The sequence below is a fragment of the Mauremys mutica genome, chromosome 5 (genome assembly GCF_020497125.1).
Source record: "Mauremys mutica isolate MM-2020 ecotype Southern chromosome 5, ASM2049712v1, whole genome shotgun sequence".
Lineage (NCBI taxonomy): Eukaryota > Metazoa > Chordata > Testudines > Geoemydidae > Mauremys > Mauremys mutica.
The window spans coordinates 127,489,704-127,512,282 of NC_059076.1; the positions used below are offsets into that span (position 1 = coordinate 127,489,704).

The 22,579-nt window shown below is 41.6% G+C and overlaps 1 protein-coding gene across 5 annotated transcripts in view; it reads right to left on the reverse strand.

The window, feature by feature from the left end:
- Window positions 1-12,865: 12,865 nt before the first annotated feature.
- MAEA (macrophage erythroblast attacher, E3 ubiquitin ligase) overlaps window positions 12,866-22,579 on the reverse strand; it is a 110,684-nt gene continuing 100,970 nt past the window's right edge. For all 5 annotated transcript variants that reach the window (XM_045019581.1, XM_045019580.1, XM_045019583.1 and 2 more), the window contains 3 exons: window positions 15,457-15,590; window positions 14,479-14,674; window positions 12,866-14,069 (listed from right to left, as the gene is read on the reverse strand). In XM_045019581.1, the coding sequence (XP_044875516.1) occupies window positions 13,974-14,069; window positions 14,479-14,674; window positions 15,457-15,590 (426 nt within the window). In that variant the 3' untranslated portion in view covers window positions 12,866-13,973. The remainder of the gene's footprint in view (window positions 14,070-14,478; window positions 14,675-15,456; window positions 15,591-22,579) is intronic.

The window sequence follows — 22,579 nt, forward strand, 5'->3', positions numbered from 1 at the left end:
GAGGTGAAAGGGCTTGAGGATACCCCACAGGAAGGAATTCCCAAGTGTTCCTTCCTGGGTTCTCAAAAGTGGGGGTGGTTGCAGTTGGGAGGTGGCAGCATCTACCCATCCAAGGTCAGAGAGAAGCTGTGACCTTGGGAGTTTAATACCAGCCTGAAGTGGCCAGTATTATTTTTTTAATTCTTGCGAGCCCCCACCTTCTGCACTCAAAGTGCCAGAGTGGCAAAATCAGCCTTGACATAGGTAAATTCAAAGTGAGGTAGATTGTATATAGAATCTCTCTTTTATCAAGTGTGAACACTTAAGAAAGAAAGAAAGAAAGAGGCATTGGCTAAGACTGGATGACCAGTATGCAGAACTTGGTGACCTAATAGACTTCTACAAGATCTTAAGGCTAGAGACATGACTATACCCTGAAATCGTCAGTGCTCTTAAGAACTAGACTCTGATGCTTATCTGAAGGAGAAATATTTCTTAAATTTATTAAGGGATTGAATGCTATGACAAGGGTGAGGACTACCTATGTGACAAGAGATTTTGCCACACTTGCCTGAAAAGCCTTATATCACTTTAAATTGAAGGTTTGCAGAAAGACCTCAGAAGGGGTTTAAATTTTGGAAAAATTACAACTTGCATAATTGGACATAAAAAGGGTGGTGGTGGTGTCAGGACCCTTTGGCATGCTTAGACTAGTAATTAGTTTTAAGAATAGGGTTTTAATTAAATAGAAATTAATAGTAGTTTAAATTAAGAAAATCCTGTAATGGCGGCTATAGGGTGATGCAGTGAAAGACTCCATAGGTCAGCGTTTCCCAAACACTGGTGTTCTGCACAATGTGAATAGGTGTTCTGTGAAAGACTCTTGCACTTGATTTTTGTACTACTTTATATGCACTTTCCAGTTAGAAATTGTTAGTTCAAGTTATTTTAAATTTGTATTTTTGCTTTTAGAAAATAAAATATATTTGAGCATAAATAATGCATTTTTTTATGTGAAAACCAAACAACTACAAAATAATATTATGAGTGTTCCATAATATGCTAAAAAGTGTTCCATAGCCAAAAAATGTTTGGGAAGCGCTGCCATAGGTACACAGAGGCCCATAAGAATGTATAGGCATGATGCAATCAGGAGATGGTATTGTATCATCCTCCCGTGGGGAATAACTCAGCAAAAGCCTACAGAGATACATTGTAGCCCATAGGAAATCATGGGACTTTAGCTAGGGTTCATCCAAAGGTCACTAAGAAAAACCCCATAGGAATACATGGGAGCCAATAGGGATATATAGAGATAATGCAGTCAGGAGGTAGGATTGCACCATTACCGGGTGATACAATAGAGGCACGGGGTTGCATCAGCAAAGTCCCACAAAGATACATTGTAGCCCCACAGAAGTCATGGAGGAGGAGGAGCTACCTATCAAGAGCAGAGCTAAGAAAAGTTGGAAGCTGATTGGCTGAGCCTGGGAAAACAAATAGTTTGCAAGACAGCCAACAGGCCAAACCCTGTAGTGGGATCAGGGATCTAGAAGAGAGAAGATACAAGGCACCTGCAAGGAAGAAAACACTTGCGCAGAAGAAGCCACCTGAGAAACATCAGCAGAACCCTGCAAAGCAGAAATCTGCTTGAAAAGCAGCTATTGCAGCAGCAATAGCAGCAGCCCACCCAGGGTTCCGAGGTTGCCCTGGGCAATGGACACTTCTGTTACCTACCCAGCAGGAGGCCACCGCAGCAGCTACCAAGCAGGCTTCTGTCTCTGCCACCACACAGGGCTTTTTACCTCAGAAGCAGCGGCAGCAGCTACTCAACGGCCATTCACCGACAGCAGACGATAACGTTCCCGAATTAGAGACAGAGCAGAAGGACGTTTTGAGATGGTCTCCGAGGGAATTGAAAGAAGCTTTTTGTAAGTGTAATTTCCTTTTGCTTAATGTCCTAGAGCATATGGGTTTCGATTGTAAATAAAGCTGAGTGCGTGAGGTCTGAGTGCCATCTTCCTCTACCCATCTAGAAACCGCCTGGCCAGCACTTACTGGATGTTTAGTTTTAAGTATTTAGCATTGAAGGATTAACTGATATATTGTTATACGCTTAATTGTTAAAACTGTTTACGGTATAGAGTATTAAGTGAATTACATTGCTATATTGTTATATGTTATAATGATAATTGACAGTGTTATTGTAGAGTTGTGTCTATTTGCGGCACAGCTTCACTCTTGTAACTGTAACCTTTATTGTATTTGTTCCTACTTATATCTATGTCTATTCTTTTACTGTAACCACTCATTCCTAAATAAATATTATTTTTATTTTCAAAGATTTACTGCTTACTTGTCTATTTTCGATCAGAGGGCTGTATCAGTGTCCTTTCAAGAGAAAGCAAGATAGTGCAGCTTTCCCTGGCAATTCTTTTAGGGCGGTACACAAACTTGGTTACCAGTTTAGATAGTTAAAAAGAAAAGGTTTAAAATAAAAGGCATTATTTTAGATAACATCATTGATTTAATATAATTCAATTCAAATATTTTGGTAATAACTGTCTGAATTCAAAATACAATATTGGGTTTCATTGGAGAGAGCTCCCAATTTCAAATAAAATAACCTCAGCTGATTAGTGAAAGTAGTCATCAGGAGGTCTAATCTGTAACACCTCCTGCAGGGGTTCAATCTGGGTGGTGCTGTAAGAAGCAGAATGAGACCTTATGGGGTTGAAATAAGGATGGTGCCCTAAGGAAGCATTTGATATTTGGATTTGTACAAACGTCCTTTTCTTGAACATGCTGAGAATATATACTGTGGAGACTTGACCTTTTTGCTTGGACACCCTTACTCACCCTCAATAAAGATCTCCTGAAGGAAAGGTTATATTTCACTTGTTTTAACATGGTTATGGACTTTGCACCAGCCAGTAGAATAAGTCCTGTTTGTTGACTTCTCTTTTGGGGTCCATGGGAGCAATGATTACTTCATCCAAGTATTCGTTTTAAATCTGTCTGGGCCAATAAACGACTGGTCTTACAACAGCAGACCACCTCTGTGAAAGAGACATATCTGAAGATGCAATGCTAGGTTAACCAGGCCTGAGAGCCATTGCTTCTTCAGTCAGCAAGGCATAAACACTATCACTGCCAATGTCTCATTCCTATCTTTTGTATGACCCTAGGGAGCCGTGGAAATGGTGGGATGACATATAGCAGAGACCTTGCCCAGTTTTGCAAGAGGTCATTCACCACCTCACATCCCAGGTCCTGACAAAGCGAGAGGCTGCAGGGCACTTTATTTAGTGTTTCCAGATGCAAAATGTTTCCGTCACCAAATTGATTTAGGATGAGCAAAATATTTCTAGGTGCAGCAACCACTCTGGTAAACCCACTTCTGCCATGTAAGTCTTGGTGTTCAGCTCCCCCTTGGTGGAGAGTGCACACAGATAGGAAATTTTGCTCTGCCCAGAACAGGATAATTTATCTCAGGAGTAGAGCTAATCACATTTTTTCCACTTATTATGAAAACTTCATCAGACATGGTGACTGTCATGACCAAAAAAATTACTTCTTGTAACTGCTGTTCTTCAAGATGTGTTGCATATGTCTATTACACTAGATGTGTGCATGTCTTGTGTACCAGGGCTAGAGAGTTTTCCCTGGCCATGGGGTGGCCAGACCTCAGTCCTGGCATCCCTGATGCTCCAAGCCAAGGGTATAATGGGCAGAGCCCATCCCATCCATCCTTCACTTTCTTTGTACTGGAATCTTAAATGATAGACTCCAATGCACTGGGGAAGGAGGCTGGGTCATGTAATGGGCATATACAACTCATCTTGAAGAACAACAGTTATGAGAAGCAAATAACCGTTTCTTCTTCTTAAAGTGATTGCATACATCCATTATGCTAGATGAGTCCCAAGCTGTTTTTGATGGAGTGGGTCTAGGAGTCTCATTGGAAGAGGGACTGTAGGATCACTTTCCCCACATTTGCATCTTCCCTTCATACAGTAGTAATTGTGTAATGTCTAGCAAATGTGTGGACTGAAGACTATATTGCTGCTCTGCAGCTGTCCACAATAGGGATGTTTCCCACAAACACCATGAAGGCTGAGTGTGCTATGGCTGAATGCACAGACAGCTTCCTTGGGGTCATGATGCCCTTGGCCTTGTAGCACATGACAATGCAGCTGGTGATCTATTTGGAAAGCCATCACACTGTGGCAGGAGGTACTCTCATTTGTGCTGCATAGGTGTCAAACAGTTGGGAAGAAACCCCAAAGGGTTTTGTTCCATCCAGGAAAAAGCCAGGGCTCGGCAAACGTCCTAAGTATGCAGCTAACCAGAGTAGCTAACCTCTGCACCGAGGAGTACTGTATTGAGGACTTTGAGGAAGTTGAAACCATCCTCTTCTTAGGCTTTGGAGACCGAGGGTGCTCCCAGTGCTTATGCTTCGAGGATTGCCCCAGTGAGGGGAGATATTCTTCTGCTTCTGTCTGCAGGTAAGCTCGGGGGAGAACTCCCAGAAGAAGTCGTTGAGGAGCTCCCTCAACCCAGTTTAGCCAGTTCTGATGCCAGTTAAAGAACTGCCTCCATGAGGATGTATCTGAGATGCTCTTCTATTTGCTTGTTTGTTCTAGTCTTGAAGCCCTGGAAGATCGGATACCTGTCCCTGATGTGACCCTCAACCACGCACTTCTACAGCAAGAGTGAGGGTCCCTCATGGGCATCTGTTTGTGACACTAGGAGCATGGCTTGAAATCAGGGAACCTTGACATAGATTCCACCAGTACAAGCCAGAGCCTGGAGTCCACTGACTATTGACAAGAAAGAAAAAGGGGTCCAAGGGACCAAAACTAGTACTGCTAACTACAACAAAGCTAACAACTAGCTTTAAAGGCACATTCACAAGAGGAATGATCTCACACACAGTATACTTTGACCACTGGCAATGGATGGTAAGAAGAGCTGAAGAATGGGTGGGATGGCTCTGCCTTTTATGCCCTCAGCTTGGAGCATGAGGGTCACCAGTAACTTGTTCTTTGAGATGTGTTGCACATGTCCATTGCAACGTAGTTGTGTGCTCGCCCTGAGCACAGCCACTGGAAAATTTTCCCTCAGTGGTATCCACTGGGTTGGCTCTGGTGCCCCCTGGAGTTGTGTGCTCATAGCCCCCTCAGTTCCTTCTTGTCAGCAAACTCTGACAGAGGAGTAGGAGGGAGGGTCTTGGAATGGACATGTGCAACACATCTTGAAGAACAACAGTTACCGAAAGGTTATTAACCATTTCTTCTTCTTCTTCCTCTTCGAGTGCTTGCTCATGTCCATTCCAATATAGGTGACTCTCAAGCAGTTGTGCAGGAGGAGGGTTCGGAATTTATTGACATGCTGATTGGAACACCGCTCAGCTAAATCCAGTATCATCTCTAGCCTGTTGGATGATAGTGTAATGAGACACAAAAGTGTAAACTGACAACCACGTTGTTGCTCTATAATGTCCTGGATAGGAACTTGTGCTATGAATGCTGCTGACGATACTTGGGCCCTTGTGAAATGTGCTGTCAGGGCAGGTGGGGCATGAACCTTTGCCAGGTCGTAGCATGTGTGGATGCAGGATATGATCCATGATGAAATTCTCTGGGATGAGACGGGAAGATCTTTCATCCTGTGTGCAATGGCTATGAATAGCTGAGTAATTTTAGGAAACAGCTTAGTCCTTCCTATGTAGAAAGCCAGTGCACATCTGATGTCTAGCGAGTGGAGTGTCTGCTCTTCCTTGTTGGTATGTAGTTTGGGATAGAACACCAGCAGGAAGATATTCTGGTGACTATGCAACTATGAAACCATCTTTGGAAGGAAATCTGGATGAGGATGCAATTGGACCTTGTGCTTGAAAAATACTATCTATGGTGGTTCTGAAGTGAGGGCACAGATCTCTGAGACCCTTCTGACAGAAGTAATGGCCACTAAGATCACCTTTCAGGACAGGTAGAGCAGAGAACAGGTTACTAGCAGCTCAAATGGGGGTTCTGTCAGTTTTGATAATACCAGGTTGAAGTCCCAGGGAGGAATTGGTTGACATACCTGAGGGTACAATCTCTCAAGGCTATTAAGAACCTGATTACAGATGCTGTTTGAAAACATGGAACAGCCATTCACCTATGAGTGAAAAGCTGAGATGTGACCAGATAGACCCTAACAGATGACATGGTTAGACCTTGTTGTTTCAAATGTAGTAAGTAGTTCAGAATGAATGGTATTGATGATTGCGTAGGTGAGACACCCTTCTGCATAGACCAGATCAAGAACCTCTTCCACTTTGCCAGGTAATTAGCTCTGGTTGACGGCCTCCTGCTCCCTAATAGGACCTTATGGACCTGCCCTGAGCATGCTAGCTCTGAGGGGTTCAGTCATGGAGCTTCAAGGCTGTCAGATGAAGGTACTCAAGGTTCAGGTGATGCAGACAGCTTTGGTCCTGAGAGATCAGGTCTGATGCTCAGCAAGACCTTGTGTATGAGAGGAATGAAAGGAAATGTATAGAAGAGATGACCCATCCAAGGGAGGAGGAAGGTGTCTGCAAGAGATCCAGGGCTGTGACCCAGGAGGGAGCAGAGCTGGAGACACTTCCTGTTGTGAACAGATCTCTCTGGGGAGATCCACACCTCTGGAAAATGGTGTTCACGACATCTGGAAAAATGGACTATTCATGGTGGTTGGAGAAGGATCTGCTGAAGTGATCTGCTAGCTCGTTCTGTGATCCCAGAAGACAGGAGGCCTCGAGATGGATTGAGGGGGGCTATGCAAAACTCCCACAAGCGAAGTGCTTTCTGGCACAAGTGAGAGGAATGCACTCCTCCCTGCCTGTTATAAAACATCACTGCCACATTATCTATGAGAACTGACACGTTCTTGCTGTCACATGGGGCTGGAATGTTTGGCAAGCCAAGTGAACTGCCCTGAACTCCCTGACGTTGATGTGCAGTGAGAGCTCTTCCAGAGACCAGAGGCCCTGAGTTCTGAGGAAACCCAAATGAGCACGCCAGCCCATCGCTGAAGCACCTGTAACGAGAGACACTGATGGTTGGGGTCTTGAGAACGGGACTCCCATGCGAACTGCTAGTGGGTCTAGCCAACAGTTGAGGGAGGTGATCACCGATGGGAAACTGTGATAACTGTGTCCAAATGGTGTTGTTTTGGCGAGTATACAGATGCCAGCCATGCCAGGAGAGGTCTACGTTTTGCATACTGCACTGTAGAGAGGCAGAAGGCCAGGGGGCCCAGGAGCGTCAAGCAGTTCCTCACTGTTATGATGGGCTGATCTTTGCGGCTCTCTGTAAACATCGTTATTGCTTGGAACTGTGCTTCTTGGAGGAAGGCTCTGGTTTGGGACAGAGTTGAGGATTGCCCCAATAACTCTATCCTTTGAACCGGGGAGAGGGTAGACTTCTGTGCATTTATCAGCAGACCTAAGTCCTGGAATGTTGACTGGATTAACTTTATATCTGACTCCACCTGGTCCTTTTGACCAGCCAGTCGAGGTAAGGGTAGATCTGAACCCCTCATCTCCTCAGGAAGGCTGTGACAACCACATGCACTTTGTGAACACTTGAGCTGTTGACAGGCCAAACGGGAAAACCACAAATTGGTAGTGCACATGGTTCACAATGAACCTGAGGAACCTTCTGTGTCCCTGAAAAATCAAGTAAGCATCCTCCAAATCAAGGGCAAGGTCCATCGGATCCAGCGAGGGGATGATGGAAGCGAAGGAGACCATGCAGAACTTTAGCTTCTTCATGTATCTGTTGAGCTTTCACAGGTCCAGAATCAGTCTGAAACTGCCATTAGCTTTCGGGATTAGGAAATATCAGGATCAGAACCCTCAGTCCCATAACTCTGGAGGAACCTCTTCCAGAGCTTCCACCCTTAGGAAAGACTGCCCCTCTTAGGCTAGAGCTTGCTCCTGAGAAGGGTCCATGAAGAGAGATGGGGAGGGGAGGTGTGAGGGGGGAAAAACTGAATTGAAGAGTATATCCCACTACTATCGTGCTTAGCATCCACCGGTCCGTTGTAATATGGGCCCATGCCTGACAGAAATGGGATAAACTGTCTGCAAATATTGGGGACGTTAAATCCAATTTCCATACTGGTACATCGTCCCCAAGCGTCCCATCAAAAGGCCTGCTTAGACACACCAGAGTGTCTGTGGGAAGCAGGCATAGACATGAAGATTGGGAAGGTCTTCTCCTAAAGCCTCTGCTTCTCTTCCTGTGATCGTCCTGCCAGGCAAGTGACGGGAAGAATTCAGAGGCCAGTTTAGGCTTATAATGTTTCCTTGTGGGTGCTGGTGTATAAAGTCCTTAGGACTTTAAGGTAGCCCTGGAATCCTTTAGGCCAATGGTTATCAACCAGAGGTATGGGACCCCCTGGTGGGGCTGCAAGCAGGTTCCAGGGGCCCTGCCAAGCAGGGCCGGCATTAGACTTGCTGAGGCCCAGGGCAGAAGCCAAAGCCACACCACATAGGGCTGAAGCCCAGGGCCCTGAGCCCTGCTAACCAAGGCTGAAGCCAAAGCCTTAGCTTCATGGGCGTGGTCTTAATGCTCCCTCGATGAGGATAAGTTTCAGTCTAGTGTCTATCTATCCTGAGAGGCAGTGACCATGAGATAGTTGAGTTCAGAAGAGCAGCAGAATACAGACCCTGGACTTCAGAAAAGTAGACTTCGACTCCCTCAGGGAACTGATGGGCAGGATCCCCTGGGAGAATAACGTGAGGGGCAAAGGAGTCCAGGAGATCTGGCTGTATTTTAAAGAATCCTTATTGAGGTTGCAGGAACAAACCATCCCGATGTGTAGAAAGAATAGTAAATATGGCAGGCGACCAGTTTGGCTTAACAGTGAAATCCCTGCTGATCTTAAACACAAAAAAGAAGCTTCCAAGAAGTGGAAGATTGGACAAATGACCAGGGAGGAGTATAAAAATATTGCTCAGGCATGCAGGAGTGAAATCAGGAAGGCCAAATCACACTTGGAGTTGCAGCTAGCAAGAGATGTTAAGAGTAACAAGAAGGGTTTCTTCAGATATGTTAGCAACAAGAAGGTGGTCAAGGAAAGTGTGGGCCCCTTACTGAATGAGAGAGGCAACCTAGAGACAGAGGATGTGGAAAAACTAATGTACTCAATGCTATTTTGCCCCTGTCTTAACAAACAAGGTCAGCTCCCAGACTTCTGCACTGGACAGCACAGCATGGGGAGATGACCAGCCCTCTGTGGAGAAAGAAATGGTTCAGGACTATTTAGAAAACCTGGACGAGCACAAGTCCATTGGGCCGGATGCGCTGCATCCAAGGGTGCTAAAGGAGTTAGTAGACGTGATTGCAGAGCCATTGGCCATTATCTTTGAAAATTCATGGCGAGCGGGGGAGGTTTCAGATGACTGGAAAAAGGCTAATGTAGTGCCCATCTTTAAAAAAAAAAAAAGGGAAGGAGGAGGATCCGGGGAACTACAGGCCAGTCAGCCTCACTTCAGTCCCTGGAAAAATCATGGAGCAGGTCTTCAAGGAATAAATTCTGAAGCTCTTGGAGGAGAGGAAAGTGATCAGGAACAGTCAGCATGGATTCACCAAAGGCAAGGCATGCCTGACTAACCTAATTGCCTTGTATGATGAGATAAGTGGCTCTGTGGATGAGGGGAAAGCAGTGGGTGTGTTATTCCTTGACTTTAGCAAAGCTTTTGATATGGTCTCCCACAGTATTCTTGCCAGCAAGTTAAAGAAGTATGGGTTGGATGGACTATAAGGTGGATAGAAAGCTGCCTAGATTGTCAGGCTCAAAAGGTAGTGATCAACGGCTTCATGTCTAGTTGGCAGCCGGTTTCAAGTGGAGTGCCCCAAGGGTCAGTCCTGGGGCTGGTTTTGTTCAATATCTTCATTAATCATCTGGAGGATCGCGTGGACTGCAGCCTCAGCAAGTTTGCAGATGACACTAAACTGGGATGAGAGTAGATACATTGGATAGGGATAGGATACAGCGGGACCTAGACAAATTAGAGGATTGGGCCAAAAGAAACCTGAGGAGGTTCAATAAGGACAAATGCAAGAGTCCTGCACTTAGGATGGAAGAATCCCATGCACTGCTACAGACTAGGGACTGAATGGCTAGGCAGCAGTGGTGTAAACATCTATTTTTTGAGGTCAACTCAAGCTTTATAGATAGGTCAAACTGTCAAATAGTGCAGCTGTAGTATCTGTTATTTTCAGTGTTTACAATGGAGCAAAATACTGGTATTTACATTTCCCAAAATTGTAGTGGAGAAAAGCTTTTGCCTTAATGAGTTTTGATTTCAATGTAGCTAGCAGGTGGAGAGTATTTCTTTCATTTGGACTAGTTTATTCAAGGTTGACAAACCAACGGGGAATTGAAAGAGGTAGGAAAGCTTGTGTTCACTCTTCCAGTGTATGAATAAGAACCAGGTGGGAAAGGATGGGATCTAAATCTAAAAACTTGAAGGATGTGAGGCCTGATTCTCAAACATTTAAGTGCCTAAATATGCAGATAGGTACTTTTGAAAATCCCACTAGGCACCTGAGCAGGTTAGGTGCCTAATTCCCATTTCAATGTATACACTTTGGGATTTTTTGCATTTATTTATTTGGGGAGGGAGAAGTCTGAAATTGCTTTGGATTCATTTTAAAAAAACCAACACCTTTCCTCCTCCACACTCACCTATAGTAGCATACAGCAGTAATCAGTCAAAGACAACAGAACACCGTTCCATTTAGATCTCAGCAATACTGCTCTTCAGAGAGGACTTTTAGTGAATAATGTGCTAATGCTCCAAAGAGCAGAAAGCACTGAGCTCAGTGTTTCAATTCCTGCTTCAACGGGTTTCCACCTGGCTGTTTTTTGACAAGCCTGGCTGGTTTTTCTACTACCTTGCTGGTTGCCAGTCACAAGTAATGTGCTAGTTATTTTGCTGAGCTATGCCTGGCACAATCTCAACTAACAGAGCAGGACATGTGTAGCTGGATGGGCAGCTTGCCTGAGGCAGACACCAGCCACTGGGAGAACTAGCACCCTTGTCCCGCCCCCAAATGCCTCCAAATCTCAAGTAGCTTTCCAAGAGCTCAATCCCTTCCCATCGTTTCCCCCAGCCCTGGGGCCTGGCCCCACCCAGAGAGCAGCTGGTTTTTCTGTGCCTCAGAATTCGCAACCCTAGGTTCACACTAACATTAGGGCTGTCACGTGATTAAAAAAATTGTGATTAATTTCACTTAGTTGCACTGTTAAATAATAAGAGAATGCCATTTATTTAAATATTTTTGGATGTTTTCTACATTTTCAAATGTATTGATTTCAATTACAACACAGAATACAAAGTGCACAGTGCTCACTTTATTTATTACAAATATTTGCACTGTGAAAAACAAAAATAGTATTTTTCAATTCACCTAATATAAGTACTGTAGTGCACTCTCTTTATTATGAAAGTTGAACTTACAAATGTAGAATTATGTACAAAAAACCCCTGCATTCAAAAATAAAACAAGGTAAAACTTTAGAGCCTACAAATCCAATCAGTCCTACTTTTTCTTCAGCCAATCACTCAAACAAACAAGTTTGTTTACATTTGCAGGAAATAATGCTGCCTGCATCTTATTTACAATGTCATCTGAAAATGAGAACAGGCATTTGCTTGGCACTGTTGTAGCCAGCATCGCAAGATATTTAATTTTACAGTTTTGGTTTTGAGTGCTATGTAAAAAACAAACTACATTTGTAAGTTGCACTTTCATGATAAAGAGATTGCATTACAATACTTGTATGAGATGAATTGAAAATTACTATTTCTTTTATCATTTTTACAGTGCAAATATTCGTAATAAAAATAATATAAAGTGAGTACTGTACACTTTGTATACCGTGTTGTAATTGAAATGGATATACATTTGAAAATGTAGAAAAACTTCCAAAAATATTTAATAAATTTCAATTAGTATTCCATTGTTTAACAAAGCAATTAATCGCAATTAATTTTTTTTTAAATCAGGATAAATTTTTGAGTTAAATCACGTAAATTAACTGCGATTAATCGACAGCCCTAACACACACATAGTGATACTAATATGTATCTATGAATTACCCATGCAGCACCTTCTTTGTCCATTTCCCTCTGCCTCCCACACGAGTGCATCTCTCTGCTACTTCCAGAAATACTTCCTCAGCAGACACTGAATGAAACTGAAAATATTTCCAACAAGAGGGCAAAAATAGGAGTCACTGCCAAATTTACACCTATGTGATACAATAATTGCAGTAGCTCATGTGCATCAATAATGTGTGTGTTTAAACACTCCATTCTCAGCACCTCTCTAGAGGTTCCCTCTCTATCTACCCACTTCCACAGACTGGATGCCACATACGGATTAGAATCCGTAACTGTGAAACACTGCAGATGCCACACAACTGCATGTTCTTGGAAGGAGGTTCTGTTCAGAAGCGCTTACGGAACTATTGTGTTGATATATCCTCTAAAACCATTTTAACAGACCACCAGAATGTCAGATAACCCTATTCGAGGAAATGCTGAATGGTGTTTGAATAAGGCTGTGAACTGTAATACTTTTTTTTTTTTTTTAATCATATACAGAGTGATAATTTTAAACTAATGGTGGTGATCTGGTCAGGTTGCTCAGTTTTAGAAGCTTGAAGAACATTTGTTATGACCAAAGATTTTCCTTAATTTTTTTCCACAAGATGACTGCTAAAGAAGGGTAACTTCCATTTTCAGACATGTCCTTATATAACAGGAAAGAAACTTGTTTGCATTATAAATACAAAGCAGCTTTCTAGTTTTGTATCATTAAGAAATGGAAAACAATTTTTATTAACAGGTTTTACATGTACAATCTTTTATTAGCTAATCAACATCAACATGCAAAAATAAGCGCTAAATACAAACCTCTACAATATGGTTTTGTTTAAACTACAATGGTTTATTCTCTTGGAAAGTCATAAGGATGTGTTCTGTAGTAATTAAAACTGAACTATTAGTTTCAGTAATTAATACTATTTAGACCCTAAAAATATGTAATCATCCTGCAAGGCATCTTCCAAAACTTCGCCCAACACTTAAGGATACCAGCTGATTTTCATGTGAGTACATTCTCAAAGCAAGAAATAAGGCAGTAGCACTAATGATTTGATATTGAACCCTATGCACATAACTAATAACTTTAGAAGGACTTTAACACTATGGTAAACTGGAAAAAGAACATCCCAACAAGTGGTGTATTTTGCCTGAAATGTTTTCCATTCCTCTTGATATTTATGCAACCTCCTTAAAATATCTGGGTTTGGGGAAAAAAAGATTTCATACTCCTTCAAACCAGTCTCTCATTGATCCTCCAGTGAAGCCAGTCTTGCATCAATGACATCAGTATCTTCCCATGAAACTAATTACAACAACCCAATTCAGGTTTATTACTTCACAAGAGGATCAGAAAAGAAGGCAAAGAGCAGCTTAAAGGAGAACACACTTGTATTAACTGAAATCTTCAATAATTAACAAAAGGGCCTTGGACAATTGTGAAAAATGGAGGGAAGAAAAATGGATTTAGTTTCAAATCTATTGTAACATTTTCCCCCAGTGCAAATGTCCATCTTTAAAGAAAATTCTCCTTTGAAAGATGAAAGTATTTTTTAGATGAATCCAATTTTTTACCTTGTGTTACAAAACGCTAACAATCAAAATTTGTGTGGTTTCCCCCCCACCTCCCCAAGTACAAACTTAAGTCATATTTCCTCTCTTTTTAAGAGTGTGTACTGTTGCTCATTGATCTTTGGTCGCAAGAAACAATAATGCCACCGACAGGTCTGATCCCCAAGGTGGCAGATTTTTGCTTCTTTGCCACACATAAGGCCCTGTTCTCCAGGGCATGCCAATAAATCCTGTGTCAAAATTCCAGCGGCACTTCATCATGTATTGTATGGACCTACATGATATAGACTTTCTCAGCTTGTGAGAAGTTGAAGACTTCTTTGGTTCTTGGGCAAATTACTTTGTCATCTTGACGAATAGAAAGCAAGGACTGAAAAAAGAGCCATGAAAAAAGTGATCAGATTTTGAACAGTAAATGTAACTAGTCAATACATTAATTTTCAACAGTTAGTGAACAAAATGTATGTTTGTAGTAGCTACTTTGTAGCATAAAGATCTTTCACAAAAACCTTGCTCAGTAACTTTTTGTGTTTAAGATTTAAAGATTCATCCCAACCCCATTTGGTTTAATTTAAATTCATATTTAATAATTTGCTGATCAAATATTAAAAATAAAGTCTCTTAAAACAATGTTATGAGAATCAATAGTTCACCCCATCCTTTAAACATACAAGATGCCTCAAGTTTGCCTTCCGACAAATTCAAGAGCTCTCATATGCTACAGGAAGTACACCCACCTGCAGCTCAGACTTCCAGGAGTCCCTACATGAAACACTTACATTGTATCCATAGACATATCCATTTGGCAACATCATGGGAGGATTATTTTCATTCATTACATCCCCTGAAATCTTGCAGACTAGTCGGGAGTTGGCACAATGTGCCATAGGCAGAGGCTGAGCCAGCTTGTTCAGAGATTTGCTACACACGGGGCAGTCTGGGTTTTTTGAACTGCCATCCTCTTTATAACACTGTCTGTATAACAGCAAGTCAAAGAACAATAGTCACTGAATGAGTCAAGAGTTAATTTGTTATGGCACAGAGTGAAAATGGCTGATAACATCTCTGCTGTACAGGTGAGGTACATATTCTTAAGCAATTTACAGAACTTCAGTGACCAATGAGTTTCTTTGTTTCAGCTTCACAAGCACATAAAGCGTAGCTGATTTTGTACATTTCAAAACAAAACAAAAAAACAACCAAGAGTGAGCAGCAAGTGTCTGGCACTTAGTAGGAATAGAGCTTCTGATGTGGGAGAGGGATCTGCAAGAATCTTGTCTATTGTGAGTATGAACACCATGGTCAAAATTCTCATTTTAAACGTTCTGCCGGAGTGCCTGGTTAAGAAATGCAAAGATTTAGCACACTTCCTTGTATATTCCCATACGATGCATTAGGGTAGAGAGTATTTTATGATAATAAAAGGAATTCTTTTAAAATTCTGATTCTAATCAACATCCACCACAAATGTATTATTCCTAGGTCAAACCACCAGACTGCAGGCCAAGTATAACGTGTATACATTGTATGTTGTATCTATTGTATTTAGGAGTTGGTTTTTTTTTGGCATGTTTTGTTTAATTGCCTCCATTTGTTTTTACTAATGTTTTTGTTTTAGCAGAGATATGCCCATTTATACTCACATTTTACAAATGAAAAGTGAAAGTATTCAAATTTCACACATATTCCTCAAAGAATTTTTCTACAAGACAATTTTTTTAATGCTTTTCACATTGGTATTCTGCATTAAAGGATACGGTGTTTTTATAGCTGAAAGGCCTGCCTGAAGTGTTATAGTAAAAACAGAATTGTTCCCCAGCTGATGTAGTCTGTAATTATCATATCTAAACTGCTGAATCAGCATTCTCCATCGTGCAGGGTCCAAGAGATCCTGGTAGAAAAAACAAAGCAGTAAGCATTTTCAATATAGTTCTTGCAGAAAACGGTTTCAAAGTAGCAAATTACATACCACACTCCCATGACTGAAATTAACATAAAATGAAGAGATAGCACCTTATAGCGCTGGTGTATTAGGAAAAAGTAAAAATGTTTTACAAAAAAAGTCTCAGTTTTAAAACACGCTTTCCACTTTATACATATAAATATGACACCTTGGCTCAAAGAAAATGCTATAGTTTATATGGAACACACAATTGAATCAATTTATAGAAAAGGTTTAAGTAAATGATTGTTCTCAAAGATGCTTTGTATTTGTGCACGCAGTATATACGCTCATCCTTGCCCCCATCAAAACCAATGATCTTTGGGTGGTTCTAGATATTTTCGACTCCTTTTCTATTAAAAGGAGATTAAACAAACCCACGAGTTTTTGTAGGCTCTTTAATGCCTGCTACCATTGTTAGTATTTAATTTTCTGGAATGTTGGCCCATTTATGAAACAAAATTAATGCTCTGGAATGTCTATTTTAAAGCCACTGAACAAATGTCTGTTGAAAAGGCATGAACTTTTCCATTTCAAGTCAGGCTAACCCTGCTGATACTTGTTTGCAAGACAGGACTACGTGGATAGTAATAAACAGTCTAATGCAGGCCATACAGCTCAGTCTTTTTTTAAACATTAAAATTCAACAGAAAGGATGTTTAGTTTCAGAGAAAAGCCTTTGTTAATTTGAAAGCTTAGCATAATGTTGGTTTAGAGAAAATGTATGGTATGAGTTTGTTTCTGTAAAAGAATACCCTCCCCTCGGCATCCTTACAAGTACATTGTAACCCCGTGGAGTATATTAAAAATTAAAAAAAAATGGTAATTACAAAGTCGTTCATTTTCATGAAAATAAGATAGGGATGTTACACTTTGTAACTGGAGTTCTTTGAGATGTGTGGTCTCTATCCGTATTCCGCTGTGGGTATGCGTGTGCTCCATGTCCCTGAGACCAGAGAATTCTAGCAAATGGTGTCTGTTGGTTTGAGCCCTTGCTCTCCTCAAGCTCCATTCTGAGGGTATATAAAGGAGCAGTGTGGACCGATGCCTCTCCATTTCTTCCTTTTACTGCAAATCAGAGATGATTTGAAGCAGAGGGGAGGGAGGGCAGGTAGTGGAATACAGATAAGGCCCACACATCCTGAAGAACTCCAGTTACAAAGGTTAAGTAACTTCACTTTCTTCTTTGAATGCTGGTCCTTGTGTGTGTTCCACTGTGAGTGAATGACAAGCATTACCCAGCAGAGGAGGTGTGAGGATACAGGTGGTACAAAATCACAGAAATGCAGGGCTGGAAGAAACCTCAGGAGGTCAAGTCCAGCCCCCTGTGCTGAGACATGACCAAGTAAACCTAGACCATCCCTTGGAAGTCTGTTCCAGAGTTTAACTACCTTTGTAGTTAGAAAATTTTTCCTCATATCTAACCTAAATCTCCCCTGGCTCAGATTAAGCACATTATTTCTTGTCCTGCCTTCAGTGGACATGGCTGCTTGTAGAACCACTGTCCTAAAGGATGAGTCAGTGGAGGAGGCTTGGTCCAAGGCATGATGCCTCATGAACGTGTGGATGAAAATCTACGCTGCTGCCTTGCAAATATCAAGCAGCTGTACTTCTGGAAGTGATGTTACTGAGGCTGCCTGTGCTCTTGTAGAGAGAGCCTGTACTCTCCGTGGGGGAGGAAGGTGTGGCAGCTGATAAAATAGGATATAACCAGGGATCCACTTGGATATCCTCTGGGAGGAAACAGCTTGTCATCTGGCTTGATCCACTATGGCAAAAAAAACAGTCTAGGTGACTTTCTGATCTATTTTATTCTCTGAAGGTAAAATGCCAATTTCATTGCCCAGTGCTGTGTCTTAGTTGGTGCCATGGTTGGTGTTTGATGACGATGCAGTGAATGGTATTAAAGGAGCTTTCGTCCTATATGCCTTCGGATCACAGCCACACGGCTCAGGAGGACTTAAGTCCTTGTGTCCCGTGTGCGAGGACTTGCATGAGGTTGGGAATGGATCCCTTCTCCTAGTAAATCTAGGAGGGGATCTATTTTTATGATTAGGAGAGTGCCCCTTACTCGCACAAGAAGGCCGAGACAAATGGTTCTTCACTGTAGTCATTCCCACTCCTCAGTCAGACATCAAGCTAAGAGGTGCACTTCTGTGTGTCTCAGACTGAAGTACAGGGTGGTCTATCCAGCCTGGAGCCTCATGGTGAGTTCCATTAGGTGCTTCTGAAGCCAGAGTTTTCCTGCCTGCCATGTTTGACTGGGAAAGAAGTGTCAGATACCGCACTTAGCAGAGATACAAGTTTCTCTGAGGCAGTAGAGGCAGTACTTGTGATCATCGCTGACTGAAAATATGCAGGGGCAGGAGACACAAAGATTATGCCCAGGCTTTAAGAAAAGTCCCATGCTGGATTTCCCAAAGTAGGAATTCTAACCAAATTATTAACCAAACTTACAAAAAAACCTATAAAACCTTTGACAATTTTTTCATGAAAAAATTGTCAAAGTGTCAATTCTGGACACTGGAGATTCCAAGCCAGGCCATACAGCAGTAAGAAGGAACCAGAGAGATGTTGGTCCACACCGTCCCTTGTACCCTTAGCACAGAGCACGAGCACAGGTGCAGACCAAGGGACACTACTTCCTAGAATTCTCCATTCTCAGGTGCATGAATTGCATGTGTACCCATAGTAGAATACACTAATGACCAGCATTTGCAGAACTGTACATTGCTCACAAAAATAAAGTTTATTTTGTACTCCAAGATTCTGGCTAGAAAAGTTCTGCAGCAAAATGAAAACATATTGCTTATTAGTTTCTCTCCACGAGTTTATGTATGTCACACAAAGCTAAGGAGTTCATCTTCTATTATCTTTTTTTAAACACGCCTTCCCACTCTTTGTATGTGTATGTGTAACCAAAGTTGTCACATGAAGTCTCTTCTACAGTGGTCACATTTTAGAAATTAACAGAAATGGAATGTAGAAATAAACCACTATAAGGTAAGGATGATGAAATCACCAGCTAGAAGACACTGCTACTAGATAGTTTATTGCTTAAGCAATAGATTGTGACTACCTCACCATTTTAATAGTTCACAAAAAATTTCTCACTAAAGATTATTAGCTCCATTACCAGGAGAAAAGGCAAAAAAAGATCTGTCCCCAACTTTATTAAATGGTCTCTGAACAAGTTTTGCTATATGCAACTTGAAGGATATGTAATGACAATAATTGCTGGGCAACAATGCTTACATATCAAAAACTGCTTCCTTTGTATTATAGCCAGCCAATGTAAAGTTAATCTTTCTACAGTTTTTCTGCCAAGAACAGAGACTCAGGATGATACTGGAAGATGATGAAATACTCAGTACTCTGCCAAATAGTTTAGCAGACTTGATAATCTACTGCATTTTAGTTTGGGCATCAACTTGTAGATCATCCTTGAAATTGTGAAAGCTATGGAAGGCTACAGTTTGCTGCCAAAGTAAGGACAAGGAAGGAGGGCAGACAGAGGCTTGCCCTTTTCTTATGTTGTACGCTGATATCCTTTTGTAGTACCTGAAGACAGAATTCCACAGCTAAACTAGAAGACACTCTTGGGAGCCCTTTAGCCCAGTGATAAGATTCTGCCATCTTATTGCAGGAATGGTTGGGCTGAGTTCTCTACTTCTGATAACTTTATCCCCTCTGGAAATTCAAAAAATCATCTCTCCAAGAAATTACTTGTTTCTGGGGCTCAAATATACCTCTGAAGAGTAAAAAAAAAAAAAGTTGCTTTTCGAAGGTGCGTGAGATTGTGTTGGGCATTCAATATTTAAAAAAAAATAATCCTTATTTCTGTACCAAATTGATGACTGAGTTACAAAGCAACATAGGGAGATTTTCAGAAAGTCAGTGGGAGCCTAACTTCTCTTTGTGCCTTTGAAAATCTTCTCTGCATATATTTAGGCAGGAAGATCAAACATTTCCAGCAAACTGCATGCCCAGTCATTTTGCCCTCTTCCTCGGTTATTGCTATGAGAAAACAGTTTTGTTTAAATAGCTTTCCCCGGTTCCTCCTTCTCTGAGAGCACATGAACCTTGGTACATGGCTTATTACTGGTTAAAAAGGGGGCAATTATTCTTTTTACCCCTTGTTAACATAGTCAACAAATCAGTGGTGAAGACTTGAGACTTCTGATGTGTTGTTACCAGGAGACTGTGAAGCTTTTCTGTGGTTGGCAGTGTCACCTCTAAATAATGTCTGAGACCATTTCCAAAGCAATCTGCTACTTAGGGAAAACAATATATAAAAATGGTCTCCTACCCCGCTCCCCAATTTGATGTCCCTTGCCCCACTTTATATTTAATGATTGATATACATTTTGATAGTGGATTCAGTAAGCGTCCACTGATTTTCTAGATTCTTTAAATATCCTTTATAGTCTGCATCAATGTGACTATAATCTAGAAAAGCATTTTAAGATGTCAAAGAGGCTAAAGAAAAAAGTCCTACTGAGTTAAAAGATGATCTGAATATTATTTCTTGGATACAAGTCAAATTCCAAAGATGTTTAATCAGGATTAATTCTAGGCACTTACAAAGTCAACAACAATGAAAAACCATCAAAAGAGGCCCCAGTGTAGGCGGCAGCCACTGAGATCTATACGAAAAGCCAAAAAACAACCCAACATTCTTGTCAATATCTTGGTGGGGAGGCTGCCCCACACAGATAGATGGAGGGTTAAAACAGCTTTCAGGAATGCTGCGCAAAACCCAGACAATGAGAGGAGGGCTTGAAGAGAGCCAATCAGGAGAAGGCTTGTTGGAACAGCCAATCAGGGCCAGGGAGGGCCATATAAGAAGGGCTGCTCAATAGAGCAGAGGCAGTCTCTCCCTGGAGTGCAAGGGAGAAGGACTGGTTGCCTTAGAGGAGTATCCTGGATAGAGCAGTGCTGGGCAGGGTCAGGGGAACAATAGGGAGCTCCAGTCTGAGGACTGCCAGAGTCAGGCCCCTGATACAAAGGGCCAGGAAGGGGCTAGGGCTACGTGGAAGTGGCCCAGGAATAGGCAGTGGGAGTTAGAGGAGCAGCAGCACATGGCTGCTGGCTATGGGGTCCCTGAGTCGGGGCCCAGAGTAGTGGGTGGGCCTGGACACCCCCCACCACATCTTTTCCCCCCCACTTGCCACAGGGGAGGTGGCCAGTATTCAGACTGCAGTTTACCCCTTGAGGTGAGGGGCTAGACTGAAGGCTGCAGTAGGCCACAGTGGCAAGTTGATGGACTACAGACAGCTGGTTCCCCCAGAATCGGGGAGAAAGCAGATTGGAGCACAGCCTCAGGGCTGTGTCCAGAAGAGGATGCCGCGATCCGGGGAGCCATGCGGGTCTTAGAGGTGGAGCAGAAGTGACAGCGGTGAGACACCACTAGAGGAAGATGCATTGGCAACCAAGAGTTAATTCCCAGCACGGCCAGCAGGAGGCACTGAGGTGATTCCCGCCCCATCACAACTTAATGTAGATTTTTATATAAATATAATCCTTCAAGTAGTATTTGTTCAGTACAACAATCTGGCTGAACACACACTTATAAAGCTAAGAGCATCTCTTACATAAATCAGGAATGTAGGCGCTGGTTAGAATCAGTGTGGACAAAAGCAGATTTAATTTTTTTTGGATTTTTATTTAAACAGCTTTTTAAAAATAAATCTATTTAAAATTAAATTTGAAATAATGACAACCTGTGTTAAGCCCTAAACATAGTATTATTTGTACTGAATTTAAATAATAATTATAATAAGCACTACATGGGTGCTGTCAAGTTTCAAATATCAGAGGGGTAGCCGTGTTAGTCTGGTTCTGTAGAAGCAGCAAAGAATCCTGTGGCACCTTATAGTCTAAGACGTTTTGCAGCATGAGCTTTCGTGGGTGAATACCCACTTCTTCGGATGCAAGTTTCAAAGAAAGTCAAACAACTGAACTGGTAGAATCACTGGCTAAGCACATGGAACCAGAGTTTGTTAAAGTGCTAAACCACCTTTGGACAGCAGTAGCCTCTTCTGCCATTGCAGAGGGTATTTTCACCAGTTCAGTTTATTCAACCAGTTCAAATCAGTCACTATTCACTCGAAGTTGAGAAACTAGGAGTTGAATTTCAGTTTCCATCCAAATGCAGCTCAACTCAAATTACAAGTAAAAAGTGAATTTAGTACATAAGAAATGGCATTCACCATTTTCTAATTAAAAATGTAAAACTTAAGCATGTATGTTAATCTATATAATTGCTTAAATATGTATAGTTATTGTCTATCCTCCTGGTTAGCAAAAAGAAGCACCAAATTTAGTGTAAAGGTTATATTTAGTTGCAAATCAATGAGTTTTAACGGTCATCATCCAATGAGTATCAACTTTTCTTTAGAAAAATTAAAAGTACAAAAGCCAAACAAGATTAAAATCGGTGAGTTAAATCAAGTCAGAAACCTAGTTTTAAATCATGGATTTTAATCATTATGTAAATCACTTTGAGTTAAAACAATCCACTCTGGGGTTAGAGTATTTCTATAATGCCCACAAGATATTAGAAAGCAAGTTGAGATTTGGCTAATAAAGAGATCCTTAGTAAAACAGACCTATTTTCCTGTAATATCGGTAAGAGCAGCAAGGATATAGGAAATTGATTTCACTGAAAGAGGGAAAAAAGGTTGATCTACTTAGCATTTAGTTTAGTAGACCTTCCAAAATAGCACGTTAAGAGGCCTATGAAATGAATCTTAAATCTTCATCACACTCGGTTTTCAGTATATACCCCTTAGCACTGGAATGTTCTTCCTCAATGAATCATTGGAAGACTTGTATGATAGCCTAAGTCTTAAAATACTGAAGGCTAAACTAGGGTGAAATTTTGTTACGTGTGGAGTTTCAGTGCATGTCTGCTCTTCCTGGCTCTCAATTTGTGA